This window comes from Electrona antarctica (genome assembly GCF_951216825.1).
Source record: "Electrona antarctica genome assembly, chromosome: 13".
Classification (NCBI taxonomy): Eukaryota; Metazoa; Chordata; class Actinopteri; order Myctophiformes; family Myctophidae; genus Electrona; species Electrona antarctica.
Window position 1 is genome coordinate 48,335,933 of NC_136794.1, and position 24,281 is coordinate 48,360,213.

Genomic DNA, 24,281 nt, shown 5'->3' on the forward strand with positions numbered 1-24,281 from the left:
AAGGGACTAGTGGACAAGAGATCCAGTATACGGTAAAAGTCATTTTAAACTTGGTTGCATGCTGAATATAGCAGATCTACAAGTTCACAACGTGTCGCAGCGCGGCGCGTTGTGAACCCAGAGATGCAGAACACAGACTAAGGAGACGTGTAGAGAATAAACTAATTTGTCTTTATCCCATGAAGAACGTAGGTGTACAGGCTTCAAGAGCAGAGTAATAACTTGGATAGATTTCACCAAACAAGGAGATTAACCCATTTTGATTCTAAAAATGTCTTCTACATCCTGACAGTTTTCTGAAAAAGCTATGTTTCTCGTCCTTCGATTTTTCAAAAATAGCAGATCTACAAGCTCAGCTATGAGCAGGGGTCCAGCTATGAGCAGGGGTCCAAAGTAGCATGGAGCATAGTCAGGCAGTCATGGAGCATAGTCAGGCAGTCATGGAGCATAGTCAGGCAGTCATGGAGCATAGTCAGGCAGTCATGGAGCATAGTCAGGCAGTCATGGAGCATAGTCAGGCAGTCATGGAGCACAGTCAGGCAGTCATGCTTGTAGATGTGTTTTCTTCTGTCCAGGTAGACTGTAGAACAGATCAGGTGATATTACTGAATGGTCAAGAATAGGGGTGTAACGTTACATTTTAACAGCGATACGATACGTATCACGATACATGGTTGACGATACGATACATGGACGATATTGGTTCATTATGGCGATCCGATCCGATCCGATTCAATGATTTGAAATCAATACAGTAACTATTTAAAATACATTGACATTATTACCTGTGTGTGTGTGTGTGTGTTTGTGTGTGTGTGTGTGTGTGTGTGTGTGTGTGTGTGTGTGTGTGTGTGTGTGTGTGTGTGTGTGTGTGTGTGTGTGTGTGTGTGTGTGTGTGTGTGTGTGTGTGTGTGTGTGTGTGTGTGTGTGTGTGTGTCTAGGAGTCAGTGTTCGAGCAGTTGGAGGCCAAGCAGAGCGTGTTCCAGGCGGTGGAAGCCCACGTGGGAGACGACGTCATCCTGAGCAGCTCTACTTCCTGTCTGTTGCCTAGCAACGTGTTCTCTCGGGTGCAGAAGCGGAGTCGTTGCATCATCTCTCATCCGGTTGGTACCCGATGCGTTTCCCACAAACTCCAGTGGCGTCTCAAACGTATTAACCCATTTTGACCTGGGAACGATTCTACAAAAATGTCTTCTAAATGCTGAAAAACCCATGTTTCTATGTCAGTGGTTCAGTTTCATGTCAAGAACCCCCAAAAATATATGTATTTGGCCGCCGACCCCAGTCTGAAAATATGTTGTTCCAGTGACCTCTCATAAACAAAGATTTGAGTTAAAAACGTTCACTCTGAAAGAATATATATTCAAAGATTTGTGCCACATTTTCACGACTTTTCAAAAATAGAAGACCTACAAGCTCGTAGCGCGCCACTCGGTGGCGCGCTATGAGCTTGTAGATCTGCTATTTTTCAATAGCTAAATTATAACATAACGTTTAAAACACCAAAAGGGGTTCGCGCCCAGAATGGGTTAATTAGTTAGTTGCTGCAAGAGTGATGTCTAGCCAACACCAACTCGGGATTCCTGGATCGCTGCCCTCCACAATTTCCTATCCAATCAGGTTCTTGAGCTCTTCAGTGTTGCCAGCCAAGCTGTCGCGCCGCAGCACGTCTACATAGGTGGTACGCTTCTTTCCCCTCCTGGCTTTGCCCTGTGGTTGGCTCCCATAGGGTCAATTTACTTGCCTCATGTTCTGGGTGCCTGACGCAGTGCCCTGCCAGCCTCATCCTTCTCTCTCTGACTTTGTCCGTGACCCGTGGTAGGTCCCCATAGAGGTCCATATTTCTGACGCGGTCCGTCCATGTGACAACTAGTGCCATTCGTAGCATTCTTGTGTAGACTCCATCCAGGGCTTTAGGGTTCATTCAGGGTATTCAGCGCGCCACCGCTACGAGCTTGTAGGGCTGCTATTTTTGAAAAATCGAAGAACGACTGACATAGAAACATGGCTTTTTCAGAAAACTGTCAGGATCTAGAAGACATTTTTAGAATCTGATCTCAGGTCAAAATGGGTTAAACCAACCTCAGTTTAGCTGGAGACGCCCTGGAACCCATTCAAGGACCCCTCGGGGTCCCCAGACCCCTCGGGGTCCCCAGACCCCACTTTGAGAACATTCTTAACTCAAATCTTTGCTTCTCGTGGTTAGGATTTAAAAAGCATTTGTACAATCGGCCTCATGTCTTAATGGGTTAAAGCCATGATTAAATGCATACAAATATTGTCGCTGCGTTCCAAAATATGATCAGCGCTATAGGGACACTGCAGGATATGATCAGCGCTATAGGGACACTGCAGGATTCATTTAATATGATCAGCGCTATAGGGACACTGCAGGATTCATTAATATGATCAGCGCTATCGGGACACTGCAGGATTCATTTAATATGATCAGCGCTATAGGGACACTGCAGGATTCATTTAAATATGATCAGCGCTATAGGGACACTGCAGGATTCATTAATATGATCAGCGCTATCGGGACACTGCAGGATTCATTTAATATGATCAGCGCTATAGGGACACTGCAGGAGTCATTTAATATGATCAGCGCTATAGGGACACTGCAGGATTCATTAAAATATGATCAGCGCTATAGGGACACTGCAGGATTCATTTAATATGATCAGCGCTATAGGGACACTGCAGGATTCATTTAATATGATCAGCACTATAGGGACACTGCAGGATTCATTTAATATGATCAGCGCTATAGGGACACTGCAGGATTCATTTAATATGATCAGCACTATAGGGACACTGCAGGATTCATTTAATATGATCAGCGTTATAGGGACACTGCAGGATTCATTTAATATGATCAGCGCTATAGGGACACTGCAGGATTCATTTAATATGATCAGCGCTATAGGGACACTGCAGGATTCATTTAATATGATCAGCGCTATAGGGACACTGCAGGATTCATTTAAATATGATCAGCGCTATAGGGACACTGCAGGATTCATTTAAATATGATCAGCGCTATAGGGACACTGCAGGATTCATTTAAATATGATCAGCGCTATAGGGACACTGCAGGATTCATTTAATATGATCAGCGCTATAGGGACACTGCAGGATTCATTTAAATATGATCAGCGCTATAGGGACACTGCAGGATTCATTTAATATGATCAGCGCTATAGGGACACTGCAGGAGTCATTTAAATATGATCAGCGCTTTAGGGACACTGCAGGATTCATTTAAATATGATCAGCGCTATCGGGACACTGCAGGATTCATTAATATGATCAGCGCTATCGGGACACTGCAGGATTCATTTAATATGATCAGCGCTATAGGGACACTGCAGGATTCATTAATATGATCAGCGCTATAGGTACACTGCAGGATTCATTTAATATGATCAGCGCTATAGGGACACTGCAGGATTCATTTAAATATGATCAGCGCTATCGGGACACTGCAGGATTCATTAATATGATCAGCGCTATAGGGACACTGCAGGATTCATTTAATATGATCAGCGCTATAGGGACACTGCAGGATTCATTTAAATATGATCAGCGCTATAGGGACACTGCAGGATTCATTTAAATATGATCAGCGCTATAGGGACACTGCAGGATTCATTTAATATGATCAGCGCTATAGGGACACTGCAGGATTCATTTAATATGATCAGCGCTATAGGGACACTGCAGGATTAATTTAATATGATCAGCGCTATAGGGACACTGCAGGATTCATTAATATGATCAGCGCTATCGGGACACTGCAGGATTCATTTAATATGATCAGCGCTATAGGGACACTGCAGGATTCATTTAAATATGATCAGCGCTATAGGGACACTGCAGGATTCATTAATATGATCAGCGCTATCGGGACACTGCAGGATTCATTTAATATGATCAGCGCTATAGGGACACTGCAGGATTCATTTAAATATGATCAGCGCTATAGGGACACTGCAGGATTCATTTAATATGATCAGCGCTATAGGGACACTGCAGGAGTCATTTAAATATGATCAGCGCTTTAGGGACACTGCAGGATTCATTTAAATATGATCAGCGCTATCGGGACACTGCAGGATTCATTAATATGATCAGCGCTATCGGGACACTGCAGGATTCATTTAATATGATCAGCGCTATAGGGACACTGCAGGATTCATTTAATATGATCAGCACTATAGGGACACTGCAGGATTCATTTAATATGATCAGCGCTATAGGGACACTGCAGGATTCATTTAATATGATCAGCACTATAGGGACACTGCAGGATTCATTTAATATGATCAGCGCTATAGGGACACTGCAGGATTCATTTAATATGATCAGCGCTATAGGGACACTGCAGGATTCATTTAATATGATCAGCGCTATAGGGACACTGCAGGATTCATTTAATATGATCAGCGCTATAGGGACACTGCAGGATTCATTTAAATATGATCAGCGCTATAGGGACACTGCAGGATTCATTTAAATATGATCAGCGCTATAGGGACACTGCAGGATTCATTTAAATATGATCAGCGCTATAGGGACACTGCAGGATTCATTTAATATGATCAGCGCTATAGGGACACTGCAGGATTCATTTAAATATGATCAGCGCTATAGGGACACTGCAGGATTCATTTAATATGATCAGCGCTATAGGGACACTGCAGGAGTCATTTAAATATGATCAGCGCTATCGGGACACTGCAGGATTCATTTAATATGATCAGCGCTATAGGGACACTGCAGGATTCATTTAAATATGATCAGCGCTATAGGGACACTGCAGGATTCATTAATATGATCAGCGCTATCGGGACACTGCAGGATTCATTTAATATGATCAGCGCTATAGGGACACTGCAGGATTCATTTAAATATGATCAGCGCTATAGGGACACTGCAGGATTCATTTAATATGATCAGCGCTATAGGGACACTGCAGGAGTCATTTAAATATGATCAGCGCTTTAGGGACACTGCAGGATTCATTTAAATATGATCAGCGCTATCGGGACACTGCAGGATTCATTAATATGATCAGCGCTATCGGGACACTGCAGGATTCATTTAATATGATCAGCGCTATAGGGACACTGCAGGATTCATTTAATATGATCAGCACTATAGGGACACTGCAGGATTCATTTAATATGATCAGCGCTATAGGGACACTGCAGGATTCATTTAATATGATCAGCACTATAGGGACACTGCAGGATTCATTTAATATGATCAGCGCTATAGGGACACTGCAGGATTCATTTAATATGATCAGCGCTATAGGGACACTGCAGGATTCATTTAATATGATCAGCGCTATAGGGACACTGCAGGATTAATTTAATATGATCAGCGCTATAGGGACACTGCAGGATTCATTTAAATATGATCAGCGCTATAGGGACACTGCAGGATTCATTTAAATATGATCAGCGCTATAGGGACACTGCAGGATTCATTTAAATATGATCAGCGCTATAGGGACACTGCAGGATTCATTTAATATGATCAGCGCTATAGGGACACTGCAGGATTCATTTAAATATGATCAGCGCTATAGGGACACTGCAGGATTCATTTAATATGATCAGCGCTATAGGGACACTGCAGGAGTCATTTAAATATGATCAGCGCTTTAGGGACACTGCAGGATTCATTTAAATATGATCAGCGCTATCGGGACACTGCAGGATTCATTAATATGATCAGCGCTATCGGGACACTGCAGGATTCATTTAATATGATCAGCGCTATAGGGACACTGCAGGATTCATTAATATGATCAGCGCTATAGGTACACTGCAGGATTCATTTAATATGATCAGCAATATAGGGACACTGCAGGATTCATTTCAATATGATCAGCGCTAAGGGACACTGCAGGATTCATTAATATGATCAGCGCTATAGGGACACTGCAGGATTCATTTAATATGATCAGCGCTATAGGGACACTGCAGGATTCATTTAAATATGATCAGCGCTATAGGGACACTGCAGGATTCATTTAAATATGATCAGCGCTATAGGGACACTGCAGGATTCATTTAATATGATCAGCGCTATAGGGACACTGCAGGATTCATTTAATATGATCAGCGCTATAGGGACACTGCAGGATTCATTTAATATGATCAGCGCTATAGGGACACTGCAGGATTCATTAATATGATCAGTGCTATCGGGACACTGCAGGATTCATTTAATATGATCAGCGCTATAGGGACACTGCAGGATTCATTTAAATATGATCAGCGCTATAGGGACACTGCAGGATTCATTAATATGATCAGCGCTATCGGGACACTGCAGGATTCATTTAATATGATCAGCGCTATAGGGACACTGCAGGATTCATTTAAATATGATCAGCGCTATAGGGACACTGCAGGATTCATTTAAATATGATCAGCGCTATAGGGACACTGCAGGATATGATCAGCGCTATAGGGACACTGCAGGATTCATTTAAATATGATCAGCGCTATAGGGACACTGCAGGATTCATTTAATATGATCAGCGCTATAGGGACACTGCAGGATTCATTTAATATGATCAGCGCTATAGGGACACTGCAGGATTCATTTAAATATGATCAGCGCTATAGGGACACTGCAGTATTCATTTAATATGATCAGCGCTATAGGGACACTGCAGGATTCATTTAATATGATCAGCGCTATAGGGACACTGCAGGATTCATTTAAATATGATCAGCGCTATCGGGACACTGCAGGATTCATTTAATATGATCAGCGCTATAGGTACACTGCAGGATATGATCAGCGCTATAGGGACACTGCAGGATATGATCAGCGCTATAGGGACACTGCAGGATATGATCAGCGCTATAGGGACACTGCAGGATTCATTTAATATGATCAGCGCTATAGGGACACTGCAGGATTCATTTAATATGATCAGCGCTATAGGGACACTGCAGGATATGATCAGCGCTATAGGGACACTGCAGGATATGATCAGCGCTATAGGGACACTGCAGGATTCATTTAATATGATCAGCGCTATAGGGACACTGCAGGATTCATTTAAATATGATCAGCGCTATAGGGACACTGCAGGATTCATTTAAATATGATCAGCGCTATAGGGACACTGTAGGATTCATTTCGGAGTGTAGTGGTGCTTCCCTGATCTTGTTTTGAACTGAATTCTGGGAAACGGAGCTGTACCCTATACCCTGTGTCACCAACAAGACTACTAAAATGCATCATGTTACACTGGAAGACTTTTATTGGACCTTTTTGTAAACACACCTATCTAAGTATCTATACTAGTGATGGGAGATTAATCGGCAAACACATCGGTATCGGCCGATTTTAGTTGTTTTTAGATTAATCGGCATTGGTTCGATTAATCAATCAGACCGATTAATTAATCGGTCCGATTAATCGGTCTGTCTTTACAGATAAACAAGCCCAAAGTAACAGCTTGAACAGATCTACAAGCTCACAATATTAAATATAAAAGGTATTTAAGTTAAAACTGACTTTGCCTATAAGCCTGCAGTGCAGACACCCTGTTACATGTATTTTTCAGAATGGACAAAATTATTATAATTTTTCAATATAGAATGAGATCATATCAACATCGGTAATATCGGTTATCGGCCATAACAGCAATTAATTATATTGGATATCGATATCGGCACATTGCCAAAAGGGCAGGGGGTGCTCTAGCACCCCCTAGTGTCTATCTGTGCACGCCACTGGTCATTGTTGACGCGGCAACCGTCAAGACCATTAGAGAAGATTTGTCAAGGGGTTGCCCGTTTTCCCGGGGGAGGGAAGAAGCCGGGGCGGGGAGGCTGATACTGGTTATTGCAAACATAGACATATAAACGTAGACGCCGGGGCGCCGGGGCGGAGGGAAGAAGCCGAGGCGGGGAGGCTGATACTGGTTATTGCAAACATAGACATATAAACGTATAGACGCCCTTTCCGGCTCTGGAGCGTATATGTGCTCAAGGGAGGGCAAAACCTTCCCCAGATTCCTTTGCGAAGCCCTGCGGAAACATGAGCATGCTGCGTCACAGAGAGCATGTTCGGGTCTGTAAGTCCCGGAAAAGGTGCGCTGTGATTGGCCAAGTAATCATTTGAGTGGCAGCGTGACGTAACGTGCCTTCCACACTTCCTTTGTACTTCCTCCCCCAGTGTAAATTATTCCGCCCCTCCTTCAACACACATGGCTCCAACCAACTGCAGCGGCCAATGAGGCATCTATTTTTGAGTGGTGTAAACCACTCCTACAACTGGCTTTTGTGTGCAGAAAAAAATGAGCATGGTTGCTATGTTCAAAATAATTTCTGACGTAACAAAATCATACCCGGGTGAACTGGATGACCGTAGCAACCATGCTCATTTTTTCTGCACAAAAAAGTTGTCCAGTTGTGAAATCACATCCAGGTGTGATTTCATTACGTCAGACATTACGTCAGACCACAGCTGATCATGCTATATAAAACCTTACACCACTCAGTTCACACGGGTGTGATTTATTTAATATCTATTATTGCACGTACTCATACGAGTGTTGGCTGGGAGGAGTAGAACGAAGGCTCTACGACGTCCACGTCTTCCCAGTGGGGGCTCCTCGCTGGCACGTGAGTCATTAGCAAGCAACAGCAGTGACTTGACAACACAGCAAGGTGTGTGTGTGTGTGGGGAGGAATGACTTGGCATAATGACTACGCTGGGAAGACAGCGTGTCACGGGTTCGAATCCCGACGGCCTTTGCTGCATACCACTCCCCCCCCCCCCCGTTTCCTGTCCTAACTTCACTTCATTGTCAATAAAAAGGCATAAAAAGCCCTAAAGATAAATCTTATACAAACAAATAAAGGCGATGTTGTTTAGATTAGCTTCATGGGTGATTACCAGCGACACGGTTGGATGAAAGTATGTGCAGTAATAATTACAATAGTTATTCTCACTGTTTTCTTTTGCATGGAGACGCTTATTGTTCCTCTGCCAACAGGTGAACCCGCCCTACTATGTCAAACTGGTGGAGCTGGTGCCCCACCCGGAGACCGCCTCCACCGTCATGGAGACGTCCCACGCCCTGATGACCAAGGTAGGCCCACAGAGACACATTTAGAGCGGAGGATGATTCTACCAAATGTCTTCTGAAGCCTGACAGTTCTCTGAAAAACCCTATGTCGTTCTCAAACATTTTCATGTCAAGGACCCCCAAAATATGTTGAAAATATGTTGTTCCAGGGACCCCCCAGAAGCAAAGATTTGAGTTAAAAACGTTGGCTCTGAAAATTTGCACCGAGTGCCGCGCTACGAGCTTGTAGATCTGCTATTTTTCAACAGCTAAAGCATAACATAATGCTTAAAACACCAAAGGGGGTTCCCGCCCCAAATGGGTTAACACATTTAGAGCTGAGGACGCATCTGTGTCACCTTATAGCTTTTAACCACTCATAGCGTGGCACCGAGTGCAGCGCTATGAATTTGTAGATCTGCTATTTTTGAAACATTGTGAAAACGTGCAAATTTAACTCAAATGTTTTGCTTCTGGGGGGGGACTCTGGAACTAAACATTTTGAGATGGGGGTCGGTGGCCAAATACATCATTCCTGGGGGTTCTTGACATGAGATAATTTGAGAACCACTGATTTTTTCAGAAAACTGTCATGGATTTAGAAGGCATTTTGTAGAATCTGGTCTCAGGTCTGAACAGAGCCATCTAATAGAAGAGTTGCGATATTGAGGGGGCAGAAACCGAGCGCTGTTCATGCAGCCTGAACTCAGTGAACTGAGACAAGCTGGAGTTGGAAATACATTGTTTTCAACGAGGGCGGCGCAAACAAGAGCTATTTTAAGCATGTGTGCAACATGACAACTGTTTCTGCCTACTTCCGGTCCAGGACTTGGCCCAGTTGGTTGTCCCCACACTATGTAGGAGAGCCGCCATTGGACTGGAGCCCCATAAAGTGAATGCAGTTTGCGTAACTCTGTCTATATCTAAGGCTCTGGGTCTGAACCTCCCCAAGGATCCCTGGGGGTTGTGCCTCCCCCCCCCCCCCCCCCCCCCCCCCCCCCCCCCCCCGCCCCGGACCCCACTTTGAGAACCACTGCTTTATCAATCAGTCCACTTCAGATGCAACGTCAGGCCACTATTCTGTACCCATAGAGGTGTCATATCAGGGGTGTTATTGAAGTTATGAACACAAAGGTAGGGAATGTTCACCCGTTTTTTAATCCGCTAGAATGTTACGGTCGGATGAGTCGTAACAGGAATGTTTGGAGAGTCTTGCAAATGTGTTGCATCAGGTGATTTCATGAATCGGTCCACCGGGGGGGAGGCAGGAAGGAATGAGCTGCCTGGTGGACTATAGTGTCCCACACTAGTTCAGCATACCACGGACAGGGATCATGTTATTTTGGAACCAGACTAATGACTAATGAGAAATATCTATTGTAAATGATCAGTGACCCACTGTCAATTATCAACAGCTGGAATGTTTTGGAAAAAATGGGCACAGCAGCCGATCAGTTCATCATGATGACGATGCTGAAACAAGCACTTTATGCCGGCACTTGATATTCTAGCACTTTTTCTGAATGTAGCCTTTCTTATTATTGTCTCCACCAGGCCGAAGGCATGGGGAGAGAGTATGTTTTGCACTCCGTCCGTGTGTCCGTCCTTCCTTCCTTCCTTCCTTCCGTCCTTCCGTCCGTCCGTTATCAGCTAATCTCCGGCACCGTTGGCCCGATCCATGCCAAACTTTGCACACACACTCCCTGGATGCCAACAACGAACCTCTGCCCCAAATATTCTTCAATGGCCTGTTATAGCGCCACCATGAGGCCGATTTAGGCAAAACACATTTCTGTACATTACTCGTACACATTTTATCCATACATCACACAATTCAGTATACACTATCTTCATAGTCATGTGATCAACACGGATCTGCACCATTTCCCATCTTCCATCCTGATTGGCTAAGATTGGCTTCCAAAGCTCACATGATTGGTCCGTTTCGAACAAAATGTCGCAAATCACAAACACAGTGTGCAATTTCCGTGAAATTATACACGCACATTTCCACTAGGCCGAGGACGACATGCCACTCATTCTTTTCCAAATCAGCCTCATGGTGGCGCTATAACAGGACAATTCCTGTTTTTAGCTATAACTGCATCGATCTGTATACAACTTATGTATGCGCACTCCCTAGAGGCCATGGAAAAACATTGTCTCTGCATCCCTCCACATCTGCCGGTTATAGCGCCACCATGAGGCCGATTTCTGCTAAACACATTACTTATGTTAGTCGCACAGATTTCATCCAAATCTCACGCAAATCGGTACACATGATCTCTGTAGTCATGTGATCAAGACGAGTCTGTTGGATTTATCAGATTCTACACTGATTGGCTAACATTGCCTTCTAAAGTTTTCAGGAGTGGCCCGTTTCGTTCAAAATGCTGCACATGTCCTGCTCATCCACAATTCTATCCTCAGAGATTCTGAGTGATCTGGCTCTGCATTTCCTCAACAAAATGAAGAAAATTGTTGCAAAAAAAGAACAAACAAAAAAACATGTTTATATTACTCCTAAACATTTTGCCAAACATCTCACACACTCCTATCCTCCTGGTGGAGACCTGTGCCCAGAAGGGCACTTTTTCTAGTTCTATACCTGCACTAGATGCGCCCAGACCTCTGTTTATGCTATGGTGTCTCATGGCTGTTGTTGTCCTGTATTGTTTGTATGTTTTAAACCACTACTCTTGCTGTAAACCTAATTGCCCTTCTGGGACACTAATAAAGACCTTGAACCTTGAATCAAGTGTCATCAGTCACCCACAATGACATTTGATTCAAATGACTCAAATGTCAAGTTATGGATCTGTGTTCACATGCCACTGTCTGTGTTCACATGCCACTGAAAAGGCTCACAGACATACAGAGCTGTTCTCAGCTTGTATTGTATAGAAGCAATTTTCACTATTTGTTAAATTGTCGTAGGACAAAGTATAATATAGAGCTTAAATGGTTAATCTATTGGCTTAAATTGTTGATCAAATGCTATACAGTATGATGTGTTTTCAGTGTCCTTCCTTGTGAATAAATGTCTCCGGGTACGTGATGAATAAAATGACCATGCGTGTCTGTGTTCAGGTTGGCCAGGCACCCGTTCGTCTGAAGAAGGAGATCGACGGCTTTGCCCTCAACAGAGTTCAGTATGCCATTATAGCAGAGTCCTGGAGGCTGGTTCAGGTGAGGTGAGGGGGTGGGTGTGCGTGCGTGTGTGTGCGTGAGTGTGCGTGGGTGTGCGTGCGTGCGTGCGTGGGTGTGCGTGTACTATGTTTTTGTTTTTTGTTAAATCTTGGGTACGAGCACATCATTATAAGAGTGACATTATTTTGTTCTTGTTTCCTCAAACATTGTAGCAGCAATAATCATACAAATACATACAATACAACAACAGGGGAAACTCATCAGATTCATCAGAATCATCAAGACCGTTTGGGCTCCATTTTCATCACCGCTAAACCCCTTATCCCTAAACTTCTTTGCCTTTTTTTACTATTTTGAAAAACATTTTTGAATAGTTCAACTAGCCAATCTACATTGACACGTTGTGAGCTTGTAGACTGGCCATTTTAACTATTCAAAAATGTTTTGCAAAATAGTACAAAAAAGGCAAAGACGTTTTAGGGATAAGGGGTTTAGGGATAAGACGTTTTAGGGATAAGGGGTTTAGGGATAAGGGGTTTAGGGATAAGACGTTTAGGGATAAGACGTTTAGGGATAAGGGGTTTAGGGATAAGGGGTTTAGCGGTGACGAAAATGGAGCCATTTGTCTGTTCATAGCGTTCAAGGGCAGGATGTTCTCACTCCTGCGTGCGTGCGTGCGTGCGTGCGTGCGTGCGTGCGTGCGTGCGTGCGTGCGTGCGTGCGTGCGTGCGTGCGTGCGTGCGTGCGTGCGTGCGTGCGTGCGTGCGTGCGTGCGTGCGTGCGTGCGTGCGTGCGTGCGTGCGTGCGTGCGTGCGTGCACCACATACAGCCCAGCCTCAGTATTGTCTTTATGAAGCCTGGAAAAAAACATCTCACGGTTTTGCAATAGGTTGTGTTTTTTTTTTTAATTAATTAACGTCAATTAATAGTCAGGTGTTAACCTTTAATTTCCTCATATTTGAATTGTTCAGGTCACTGACTTTCAGTGTGTCGGGCAACTCAAGGACATTGTTGGTGTGCGTGGGTGCGTGCATTCGTTACTGTGCGTGTGTGCGTGCATTCGTTACTGTGCGTGTGTGCGTGCATACCGGAGACGCTGGGCGTGCACGTACACTCGTACAGTATACCGTATGTATTAACCCATTCTGGGCGGGAACCCCTTTCGGTGTAGCTATTGAAAAATAGCAGACCTACAAGCTCATAGCGCGCCACCGAGTGGCGCGCTACGAGCTTGTAGGTCTGCTATTTTTTAAAAGTCCCCAGCTAAATGATAGTTTGGAACCAAATGGGTCTGTAACTCTGAGAGCATCCCTGCCACGACAGGGATGCGGTGAGGAACGAGACGAAGTCGAGTTCCGCAAGCATCACTGAAGTGGCAATAATCACGTTAACCCACACCCTCGAGTGTAATATTGCAATTATACAACAGTTACCCTTAAAACTAAGAAAATCGCTGAAAGAATATATTTTTTTAATGACAGATGTAGTCACTACGACCACAAATGTCCCAAGAAACTAGCTAGCCTAGCCACCGAGTTTGCTAGCGCTCTGGGAGAACAGAGCAGCTGAATTCTTTGTTTTGATTAGGTGGTGAATGGTACTGGTTTAACCCACGGCTAGAAGGCTGTTTCAACCAATCAGATTGCTTCCTCGAAACGACCTGTGGTATAATTTACAATATAAATTGGGGGTCCCAGAGATAGAAATGGAGGTCCGTATAGACTAATCACTAATGCATGTCAAATTGGGGGAGTCCTTGAAATTAAACGGTTTGAGAATCACAGCTGGAGCCGTAAAAACCTTCCCTTATTGGGGTTCCTGCATTAGCCTGGATCCAGCCCAAAGACCCCGCCCACTCTCCGAGTGGACTGCATCTCTTGGTCTGGTGTTGCACTGTGAACCTATAATTTCTTCGGTAGAAAAATGTATTATCCAATGAGAATCGGTGGTGGGGGGGTGGGTCTAACGAACAACCAATCAGCGCCGAGTCCCGTTTTCAGCGTCATCACGCAGCGCAACACACAGAGGGTTGAGGGAAATTCTAATCCCCTCCCCCTTGAAATCGCTCAGACAGGAGACAATGTCAGACTGAAGCTTCAAGAAAGCTACAGTCTGATAATCAGGCTATTCCTGCATGGCATACGTATATATTTTCAAATGGGGGCTAATTAGTGTCAATTTGGGGCTGAAAGAGTTTGGGAGCCACGAATGGATGCAGGAGGAGGAAACCTCCCGTCAGCCTGTCTCCACCGTTACCTCCGCACGGTCCTGTCTCCACTGTTACCTCCGCACGGTCCTGTCTCCACTGTTACCTCCGCACGGTCCTGTCTCCACTGTTACCTCCGCACGGTCCTGTCTCCACTGTTACCTCCGCACGGTCCGCCTCCAACCTGTCTCCACTGTTACCTCCGCACGGTCCGCCTCCAAACTGCAGCACGATGACAGTGAACATGCTTCAAGATCCATTACATAATCACTCAGGGAGGATACGATGATGATGACGACTATTAGGGCCGGAAACTTAACTAAATTTAAACGTAAGCCCCATAGAAGTCGTGTGTGGAAGTAGCTTTTGATCCTTAGGCTATTGAGGAGATTATTTTGTTATCAAGTCTGAAATGAATTGGCTCACAGTCCAGTAAGTAGAGAGTGAAGTATCGAGCCAATGAAATGTCATCGTTCGCCCGGGGACAGGAACCGAGAGAGAGGATTTAATGGACCCAATTTAGGGCTTATATCAATCAGTACGTCTCTCTCTCTCTCTCTCTCTCTCTCTCTCTCTCTCTCTCTCTCTCTCTCTCTCTCTCTCTCTCTCTCTCTCTCTCTCTCTCTCTCTCTCTCTCTCTCTCTCTCTCTCTCTCTCTCTCTCTCTCTCTCTCTCTCTCTCTCTCTCTCTCTCTCCCTCCCTCCCTCCCTCCATCCGTGTTTCTCTGCCTTTCTCACTTTCTTCAAACTATAGGCTGGCGATCCAGCCTACTAATGAATTTGAAAGTCAGGTTCCAAAAAGCGCCAGAGTCATTCTCTCTCTCTCTCTCTCTCTCTCTCTCGGGACAACGCAGCAGTAATGGAGGCTCTGTAGCCCTCCTGTTGATACAGTGTCTCCTCTCTCTCTCTCTCTCTCTCTCTCTCGGGACAACGCAGCAGTAATGGAGGCTCTGTAGCCCTTCTGTTGATACAGTGTCTCCTCTCTCTCTCTCTCGGGACAACACAGCAGTAATGGAGGCTCTGTAGCCCTTCTGTTGATACAGTGTCTCCTCTCTCTCTCTCTCGGGACAACGCAGCAGTAATGGAGGCTCTGTAGCCCTTCTGTTGATACAGTGTCTCCTCTCTCTCTCCATGTCCTTTGTGACAGAGACGCGTAATAAAAACGTCTCCTTTCAGCTCGGTTCGAGGACATTGTGTCCTCAGAGGAGCGGCCGATACTGTTACTGTACACTGTACTGTACACCTGAGATATGTGAGATATGTGTCCCCCCAAACCCGTTCTCACAGAACCGAGGCGCACGCGCACGCACGCACGCACGCACGCACACAAGACATCAACCTACAGTACGTGATTTATTTGCGCCAACCTAGTTACACACTTAAGACACACACACATGCTTACACACTTAAGACACCTGCATTGAGGCACAACACACACACACACACACACACACACACACACACACACACACACACACACACACACACACACACACACACACACACACACACACACACACACACACACACACACACACACACACTATAATACTGTATTCCCATCAGAGATGCACACAAAGAGGCCTGTGTTAGGGACTGAAGGGACACTTTAAATGGACACCAAGCCTCCCAATCAGGCGGACAGAAGGCTGTTTTCATTGCACTGATTGTTGTTTGCAGAGAACTTAAACTCTCCCAATCATCACAGGAGATGTCACTCATTAAGGCACGGCCCTCAGTAGCTCAGTAGCCTTGTGGTTAGAGTGTCCGCCCTGAGACTGGGAGGTCGGGGTTCAATCCCCGGCCGGGTCATACCAAAGACTCTAAAAATGGGACCCAGTGCCTCCCTGCTTGACACTCAGCATCAAGGCTTGTAGGTCTGCTATTTTTTTTAAATCGTAAAAATGCAGCACAAATCTTTGAATATATATTCTTTCAGAAGATTTTTTTTTTTCATTTCGACGTCAGGCCGAAATGGGTTAAACTCCCCTACTACACTCACCTGAATGACCTTCCTACTTCATCACTGAGGGTTTTCTCTTCAACCCTCCTTGGGAGTGTTACAGAATATGGTTGCCTAGGCAGCGGGCGGCGGCTCCATCTAAAATAAATCAATTCTACGGGAAAACATCCCCCTTCAAAGCAGCAGCAATATGGATGGACAGACGGGTGAATAAAAACGTGCACGTGAGAACAAGAAAGATCATCAGCGCCCCCTCCCCCTCCCCCCACGCATTGACAGCAGATCGCAGCTAGCTGTGATTTACTGGAACTGTTGGTACAGTAGGAATGCATCTCTGTACGTACCGTAACTGCTCCTTGTATGGATGGATGGCCCTTGGGTGTTTTTTTTGTGTATTCGTCACTGGTTCAGTTCACTGAGGAGCCAAGTGGGTTCCTTCATTCAAGTGCTTTATGTGAGCTAAAGACAGCAGAGCAGAGGCCAGATGTATGTCTGGGTCTAAAGACAGCAGAGCAAAGCACAGATGTATGTCTGGGTCTAAAGACAGCAGAGCAGAGGCCAGATGTATGTCTGATGCCCATAACCACTTTATGTGAGCTAAAGACAGCAGAGCAGAGGCCAGATGTATGTCTGGGTCTGATGCCCATAACCACTTTATGTGAGCTAAAGACAGCAGAGCAGAGGCCAGATGTATGTCTGGGTCTTTATGTGAGCTAAAGACAGCAGAACAGAGGCCAGATGGATGTCTGGGTCTTTATGTGAGCTAAAGACAGCAGAGCAGAGGCCAGATGTATGTCCAGGTCTTTATGTGAGCTAAAGACAGCAGAGCAGAGGCCAGATGTATGTCTGGGTCTTTATGTGAGCTAAAGACAGCAGAGCAGAGGCCAGATGTATGTCCAGGTCTTTATGTGAGCTAAAGACAGCAGAGCAGAGGCCAGATGTATGTCTGGGTCTGATGCCCATAACTACTTCCAATGTTGACCTTGTAAACATTTTTGTTATTTTTTTTAACATTTTGAAAACTTTCATCACATACCGATGTCATTTAAAACAAACAACAAACATCTGCCAAACAGTGTTGATTTCGTCGACTACCTTTTTTCACTGACAAAAACCTAATGGAAACTAAATTAAAACGAATCCATGATGACTAAGACTAAATATATTGACAATTTCGTCAATAAGTAAAGTGTTAGGAAGCGACTATAGTGGACAAGAGATCCAGTATAAGTAATTTTACACTTGGTTGCATGCTGAACATAGCAGATCTACAAGCTCACAAAAATCACGGCACTCCATGCACGGCACTCCAATGCATTATTTTTCCACCACTGGTCGCCGCCAACAGTCACGTTTCAGTGGCCGCCGTGTTGTAACCCAGAAGGTCAGTGTTTTTTATTTCTGATGCAGTGTTAAGGGAAAGGAAGGCAGAGCAGTGCCCTGTTCCCTGCCCTCTCGTCTGACGGCCACGCTACACCAGGCTTTTCTCGCGCGTTTACCCTAAACGCGCAGCCCGCGCGTTTTTTAAAATAGGACTGGACCTAAATTAAACGTGCGGGGGTAAACGTGCACGTTTTGTGCGTGAAAAGCCTGGTGTAGCGTGGCCGTTAGACACAGACCCGGTTCAGTGAAAGGAAGGCAGAGGGTGCCCTGGTCCCTCTGCCCTCTCGTGGCAGAGGGTGCCCTGGTCCCTCTGCCTTCTGGTCTGAGACACAGACCGGGTTCAAGGAAAGGAAGGCAGAGGGTGCCCTGTTCTCTGCCCTCTGGTCTGAGACACAGAGGGTGCCCTGTTCCCTCTGCCCTCTGGTCTGAGACACAGAGGGTGCCCTGGTCCCTCTGCCCTCTGGTCTGAGACACAGAGCGGGTTCAGGGAAAGGAAGGCAGAGGGTGCCCTGGTCCCTCTGCCCTCTGGTCTGAGACACAGAGCGGGTTCAGGGAAAGGAAGGCAGAGGGTGCCCTGTTCCCTGCCCTCTCGTGGCAGAGGGTGCCCTGGTCCCTCTGCCCTCTGGTCTGAGACACAGAGCGGGTTCAGGGAAAGGAAGACAGAGGGTGCCCTGGTCCCTGCCCTTTGGGTCAGTGTTGAGGGAAAGGAAGGCAGACAGTGTTTCCACACCTGAGCGGAAAACGGCCGACAGCCGCGGACAGAAGAAGCTGTGTTTTACGTCATTTCCGAGTTTTTAGACAGCTGGTGGATGGAAAAGAAGCTCCACCTCCGCGGCTGACTGCCGCGACGGACAGATTCCCGGAAACGCTCTCCTCCGCAGCAGTCAGCCGTGGGGGTGGAGCTTAATTTCCATCCACCAGCTGTCTAAAAACCCGGAAAAGAAGCTGCGGACAGCCGAAAACGTCCACGGCTCCTTGGTAGATCTGGCTACAGCTAGAGCGTGCCCTGCTCCCTGCCCTCTCGTCTGCACACAGAGCGGGATGGGAGACGTAGCGTAGCGTCCATATGTCCAGGCAGCAGCGTGTCATTATGTTTCTTCACACGGCCGTGTGGCATACCTCCGGAACATTCCAGAATATCATCACCGTCGGGCAGGAACCTTGTATGTCCAAAACCTGTGACTTTTCATGGGGAAAAAATTAACCTAGTGGATCTAAATTGATCCACTGGACTGTAGTTATTATTATTTAGTCAGAAGTTCTGGTTAATGCTTTTCATTGGTTAAATTAAACATTTACAAAACTTACAGACTTTCAACCTGGTGTTCCCTGTTTTGGGAAAGTAATTTAAAGTTGCAAAATTGCCCTGGGCTGGCTTAACGGTCCAGGCACCTCCAGCATGACAGTGTGTCGCGGGTTCGAGTCCCGATCCCGACGAACTTTGCTGTGCCCCCCCCCCCCTCATCTCTCTCCCTGTTTCCTGTAAAGCTACAGTATCCATAAAGGCAAAAAAAGCCCCCAAAAAATCTTTAAAAGTTGCTAAATGGAGATACAAGATTTCTGTCCAACAGCCACCATAGTATATTTGGACTGCCCTCGGTGCGCTCCTCCTGCTGCTGCGAGACACACGTGAAGCCCAATGAACCCACGGAGGCTCTTTGGGCCCTAACTGAGGAAAACACCACATTACTGTTACACCGTCGAACACACTCTGACCCGAGTGCAGCTGCAAGCCAGTCCGTCCGACAGCAGCCCGTTGGAAACCTTGTTTTGTTCTCTCTGCAGCCAGTGGTGGAAAAAAGTACTCAATTGTTTTACTTAGTAAAAGTAGTAAAAGTACCAGTACTGCAATTTAGGACTACTTCGTTACAAGTAAAAGTACGGAATTTAAAATGTGTTTGAGTAAAAGTACAAAATATCGGCATCAAAATGTCCTTAAAGTATTACAATTTCACAAGTTCAAACTGTGTACAAAATCTTTTGAAAATAGCAGATCTACAAGCTCACAATGCGCCGCGTTGCGACGCATTGTGAGCTTGTAGATCGGCTATTTTCAAATGGCCGAAATGTATTGGGTTGAAGTGGTTAATGTATGTTTTCTAATCAATATCGCCAAAGTAAGTAAGAGATGTAGTGGAGTAGAAGTACTGGAAATTGGAAATACTCAAGTAAAGTACAAATACCTCAAAATTGTACTTAAGTACAGTACTGAAGTAAATGTACTTAGTTACTTTCCACCATAGCTCTGTCCTCAACCACACTGAGCTAAACCAAGTTGCGTTTCCATGCTCTGTTTTGCCTCTGCTATTTACAACCATTACATCAAGTACGACGTGCGTAAATGAACGCACAAATTAACGTTTCTCAAAAAGCAGAAACAAGGGTTGTATTTATTTACACTGTCACAATCCTGTGAAAACCACAAACTAAACAGAAGGAAACGTTTGGGAAAGAGGAAAGCAAGTTCATAGTTTTACAGCTATAAACTATGTTGAAACAAACCAGTGATCTTGCATCATGAACATGGTCAAGCTCTGCTGTCACGTGCAGGACGTACAGCTCATAAACGGGTATGATGATGCAGTCTGTCATCTTCCCGAGCCACCATTCATCTTGCTGTATAGCAGCTTGATATGTCACGTTAAATGGCTGTTTTGTTGTTATGGCCGTGGCTCTGCACGAGACTAGCCGTCTATTTAAGAGGGTCTGTCTGTGTGTCCGGAGCTAAGCTGACAAACCGTCCGCTGGACCAGTCAGCGCCACATCTCTTGTGGCACACTGCCAGTAAGGGCACAGAATTACCTCCACCATGTTTCTACTTTAGGGATATTTAACTCTAATTTGACAATGGAAGTCAATTGGGCTCTGAGCCATACGTAGAGTGAGTGATACTTTAGTGTACACAGCATACTGTAGAATAATGTCAAAGCTGACTGACGTCACAGAATGGACACGCAAAGTCTGGGGTCCGTGTAGGAGCTGCGCCGTTCTCATGTGGATGCTGAGATCCACATGAGACACTGAATAGCTTTCATCATATTAACACGGTAATAGTCTATCTATAAATCGACTATTTTTGCGACTTGTGTGACATACAGTAGAATGACGAAGTAGAGCAATAATTATGAAAAAAGATAGAATACGGAGAGAAGGGGTTTCTGCCCGACAGTATATGCAATGTGTCCGTCTGGAGTGAGTGTGGAAATATAGTGGCCCTCTCCATCAGATAGTACAACTAGTTGCCCCTGCAGCTAGTTGTACTATCTCACTTATCAAGTCACACTTCATCCATCCATCTTCAACCGCTTATCTGTAGTCGGGTCGTGGGGGCAACAGCTCCACCAGAGTGCTCCAGACTTCCCTCTCCAGAGCAACATTAGTGACTTCCTCCTGGGGGATCCCGAGACGTTCTAAGGCCAGTTGGTCAATGTATTTCCTCCAACTGCGCCTTGATCTGCCCCGGGGTTTCCTTCCAGTGGGACGTGCATCGAGGACCTCCCTAGGGAGGCGCCCAAGAGGCATCCTAACCAGATGCCCGAACCACCTAAACTGGCTCCTTTCCAGGCGAAGGAGCAGCGGTTCTACTCCGAGTCTCTCTCGTGTAACTGAACTTCTCACCCTATATCTAAGGGAGATGCCAGCCACCCGTCGAAGAACTCATTTCGGCCGCTTGTATTCGCGACCTTGTTCTTTCGGTCATGACCCACACTTCATGACCATAGGTGAGAGTAGGAGTAAGTCACACTTGACACTGCATACTCAAAACATTCACAGGATGCAGTCATGCAGATATACATCAACAATTAAGATACAGGTTTGCTTCCTCTCACCTCATTTTGCTGTGAATGCTCAGCTTCAATCAGGTCTTTGTAAACTAGAAATACTACATTGTTTTTACAGTATGCCTCCGCCAACTAGTAAATCATACTGTGAATGATGCCCCCCCGGGCTAGCCTAGCTTGGCCAGCCTCATAGCAAGGATTCACTGATGTTAGGCTACCCCCGGGCCACATGCAGCAGTCCACTGCCTAAAAATACAAAATACAATCAGCACAATCTCTACTATCTACTCTAGTCTTGCTTTCCCAAATAGTCTTTGATTTTGGCAGACATTTTGTATACACATAATATCTGTAAGTGGAGTGTCTTTCATTTAGGTGTTTCTATGTGCCAGTCAGTGTTGATTTTGTCGACTAAAATGAAGACGAAAAATGTTCGTCGACTACCTTTTTCCACTGACGAAAACTAAATGGAAACTAAACAAAAACTAAGCTATGATGACTAAAACTAAGACTAAATATACTGACAATTTCGTCAACAAATAAAAACTGGACTAAAATGTTAGGAAGGGACTAGTGGACAAGAGATCCAGTATAAGTCATTTTACAATTAGTTGCATGCATATAATATTTTCAGCAAGTGTAAAAACAGTCATTACGACGGCATCAACGGCACATCTAGGGGCCGCAATCTGCATGCATTCAAAGATTTTCCTATAGAAGCTTTGTCATTGGTCGATTTGCCTGTCTACTTCCTGATTGGTTAGTCATTTCTGCAGGTTTTTTGGGGGGGTTTTTTTGACGAATGACAAAGCTTCTAGGAAAATCTTTGAATGCAGATTGCGGCCCCTAGATGTGTCACAGTCAGAGACTACATTTTTGGGGGGAGCGTTTTACTCATAGAGGGTATGTGCGTGACATCATCATCAAACCAGGAAGTTATGTGGGAACGCTAACTGAGTGCCAAAAAACTACTTTCTGGCCTTGACAGCTCATACATCCAAACAGAAAAGTCCTATCTGATTGCATTAAACGACGTTAAACTCACTTTGACACTCGATTTGCCATTCACTCTATGCATGTGCATACCCTCTATAGAGAGTATGCACATGCATGATCAGGACACGCCCTCCTCATCTAGACTGAGTGGCAAAACATTGAGCAGCATGGAGTGTTGGAGTTTGGAAGCGCTCGTTGGAAATCACTCAACCGTCCTGCGTACCACCTGTTTCTAAATGTCACATAATGCAGGAGGCAGCAAAATGTTGTGTTTTTGAAAACAAGCACTTCCAAACTCTTAGAAAACACTTAGAAAAATAATCAAATGCAGGGCATTTCTTGACAGAAAGTTGCTCATAATGTTTCTATGGTGGATTTTTATGAAACAAAAACTTTGTAGATAGAAAGAGGATAATTCAAGCTTTTCGTACAGCTGCAATGTTGGTTTAACATTGTTTAATGCAATCAGACAGGACTTTCTGTGTGGATGAATGGGCTGTCAAGGCCAGAAAGTAGTTTTTTGCCACTCAGTGGGCATTCCTGCATAACTTCCAGGTACGATGATGTCATGTGCATACCCCCCCCCCCCCCCCCCCAAAACATAACATTTTGACATATTCTAACTACTTTCAGCCTCATTTTCCTGTCAGATTGTCTGCTGTGTGAAAGGTTCATTGCTGACTTGACTATATCAATCGTTAGTAAGGAGTACAAATCGCGATGCAACGCATTTGTGAACTTGTAGATCTGCTATTTTCAAAAGACTTTCATACATTTGAAAAAACTTGTGAAATTAGTCTGCACAATGAGTACTTTTACTTTTGTACTTTAAGTACATTTCGATGCCAATACTTATTCAAGTACATTTTGAATTTCGGGACTTTTACGTGTAACAGAGTATTTCTATATTGCAGTGTTGATACACCACTGATATTTCCCAAAAATTAAATTTGCTAACACTTTGCAACCGATTCAGGTGAAACGGCCTTGCTGCTTTAACCCATTCTGGACTGATGTCGACTTCTAAATCCTAATAGTTTTCTGAAAAACCCATGTTTCTATGTCAGTGGTGCTCAACCTTTTTCATGTCAAGGACCCCCCAGAATTATCTCTATTGGGCCACGGACCCCCATCTCAAAATATGTAGTTCCAGGGACCCCCCAGAAGCCAATATTTTAGTTAAAAATGTTCGCTCTGAAATATATATTCAAAGATTTGCACCACATTTTCACGACTTTTCAAAAATAGCAGACCTACAAGCTCATAGCGCGGCACTCGGTGCCGCGCTATGAGCTTGTAGATCTGCTATTTTTAAATGGCTAAAGTATAACATAATGCTTAAAACACCAAAAAGGGGTTCCCGCCAAAAATGGGTTAAAACTGCTGCAGTGACATTACTACAGTTACCCATGCAGGGTCTTACAAAAGACAGGGTCCACCAAACACTCACTCACGTATAAAGCCGCTTACATAACACAGACGCTATCCCCCCCCCCCCCCCCCCCTCACACACACACACACACACACACACACACACACACACACACACACACACACACACACACACACACACACACACACACACACACACACACACACACACACACACGTCCTTTGAGTCAGGGCCAGCGTTGGAAAGCAGAGCGGCTGAGAAAGCAGCCAGTTGCCCCCTTGTGATTACAGAAAAAGAGAA

The 24,281-nt window shown here is 45.1% G+C and overlaps 1 protein-coding gene across 1 annotated transcript in view; it reads left to right on the forward strand.

Moving 5' to 3' along the window:
* Positions 1-24,281, forward strand: part of cryl1 (crystallin, lambda 1) — a 63,127-nt gene that overhangs the window by 26,194 nt on the left and 12,652 nt on the right. Inside the window, 3 exon segments of the mRNA XM_079519328.1 lie at positions 942-1,103; positions 9,038-9,133; positions 12,200-12,298. Of these exon segments, the coding sequence (XP_079375454.1) occupies positions 942-1,103; positions 9,038-9,133; positions 12,200-12,298 (357 nt within the window).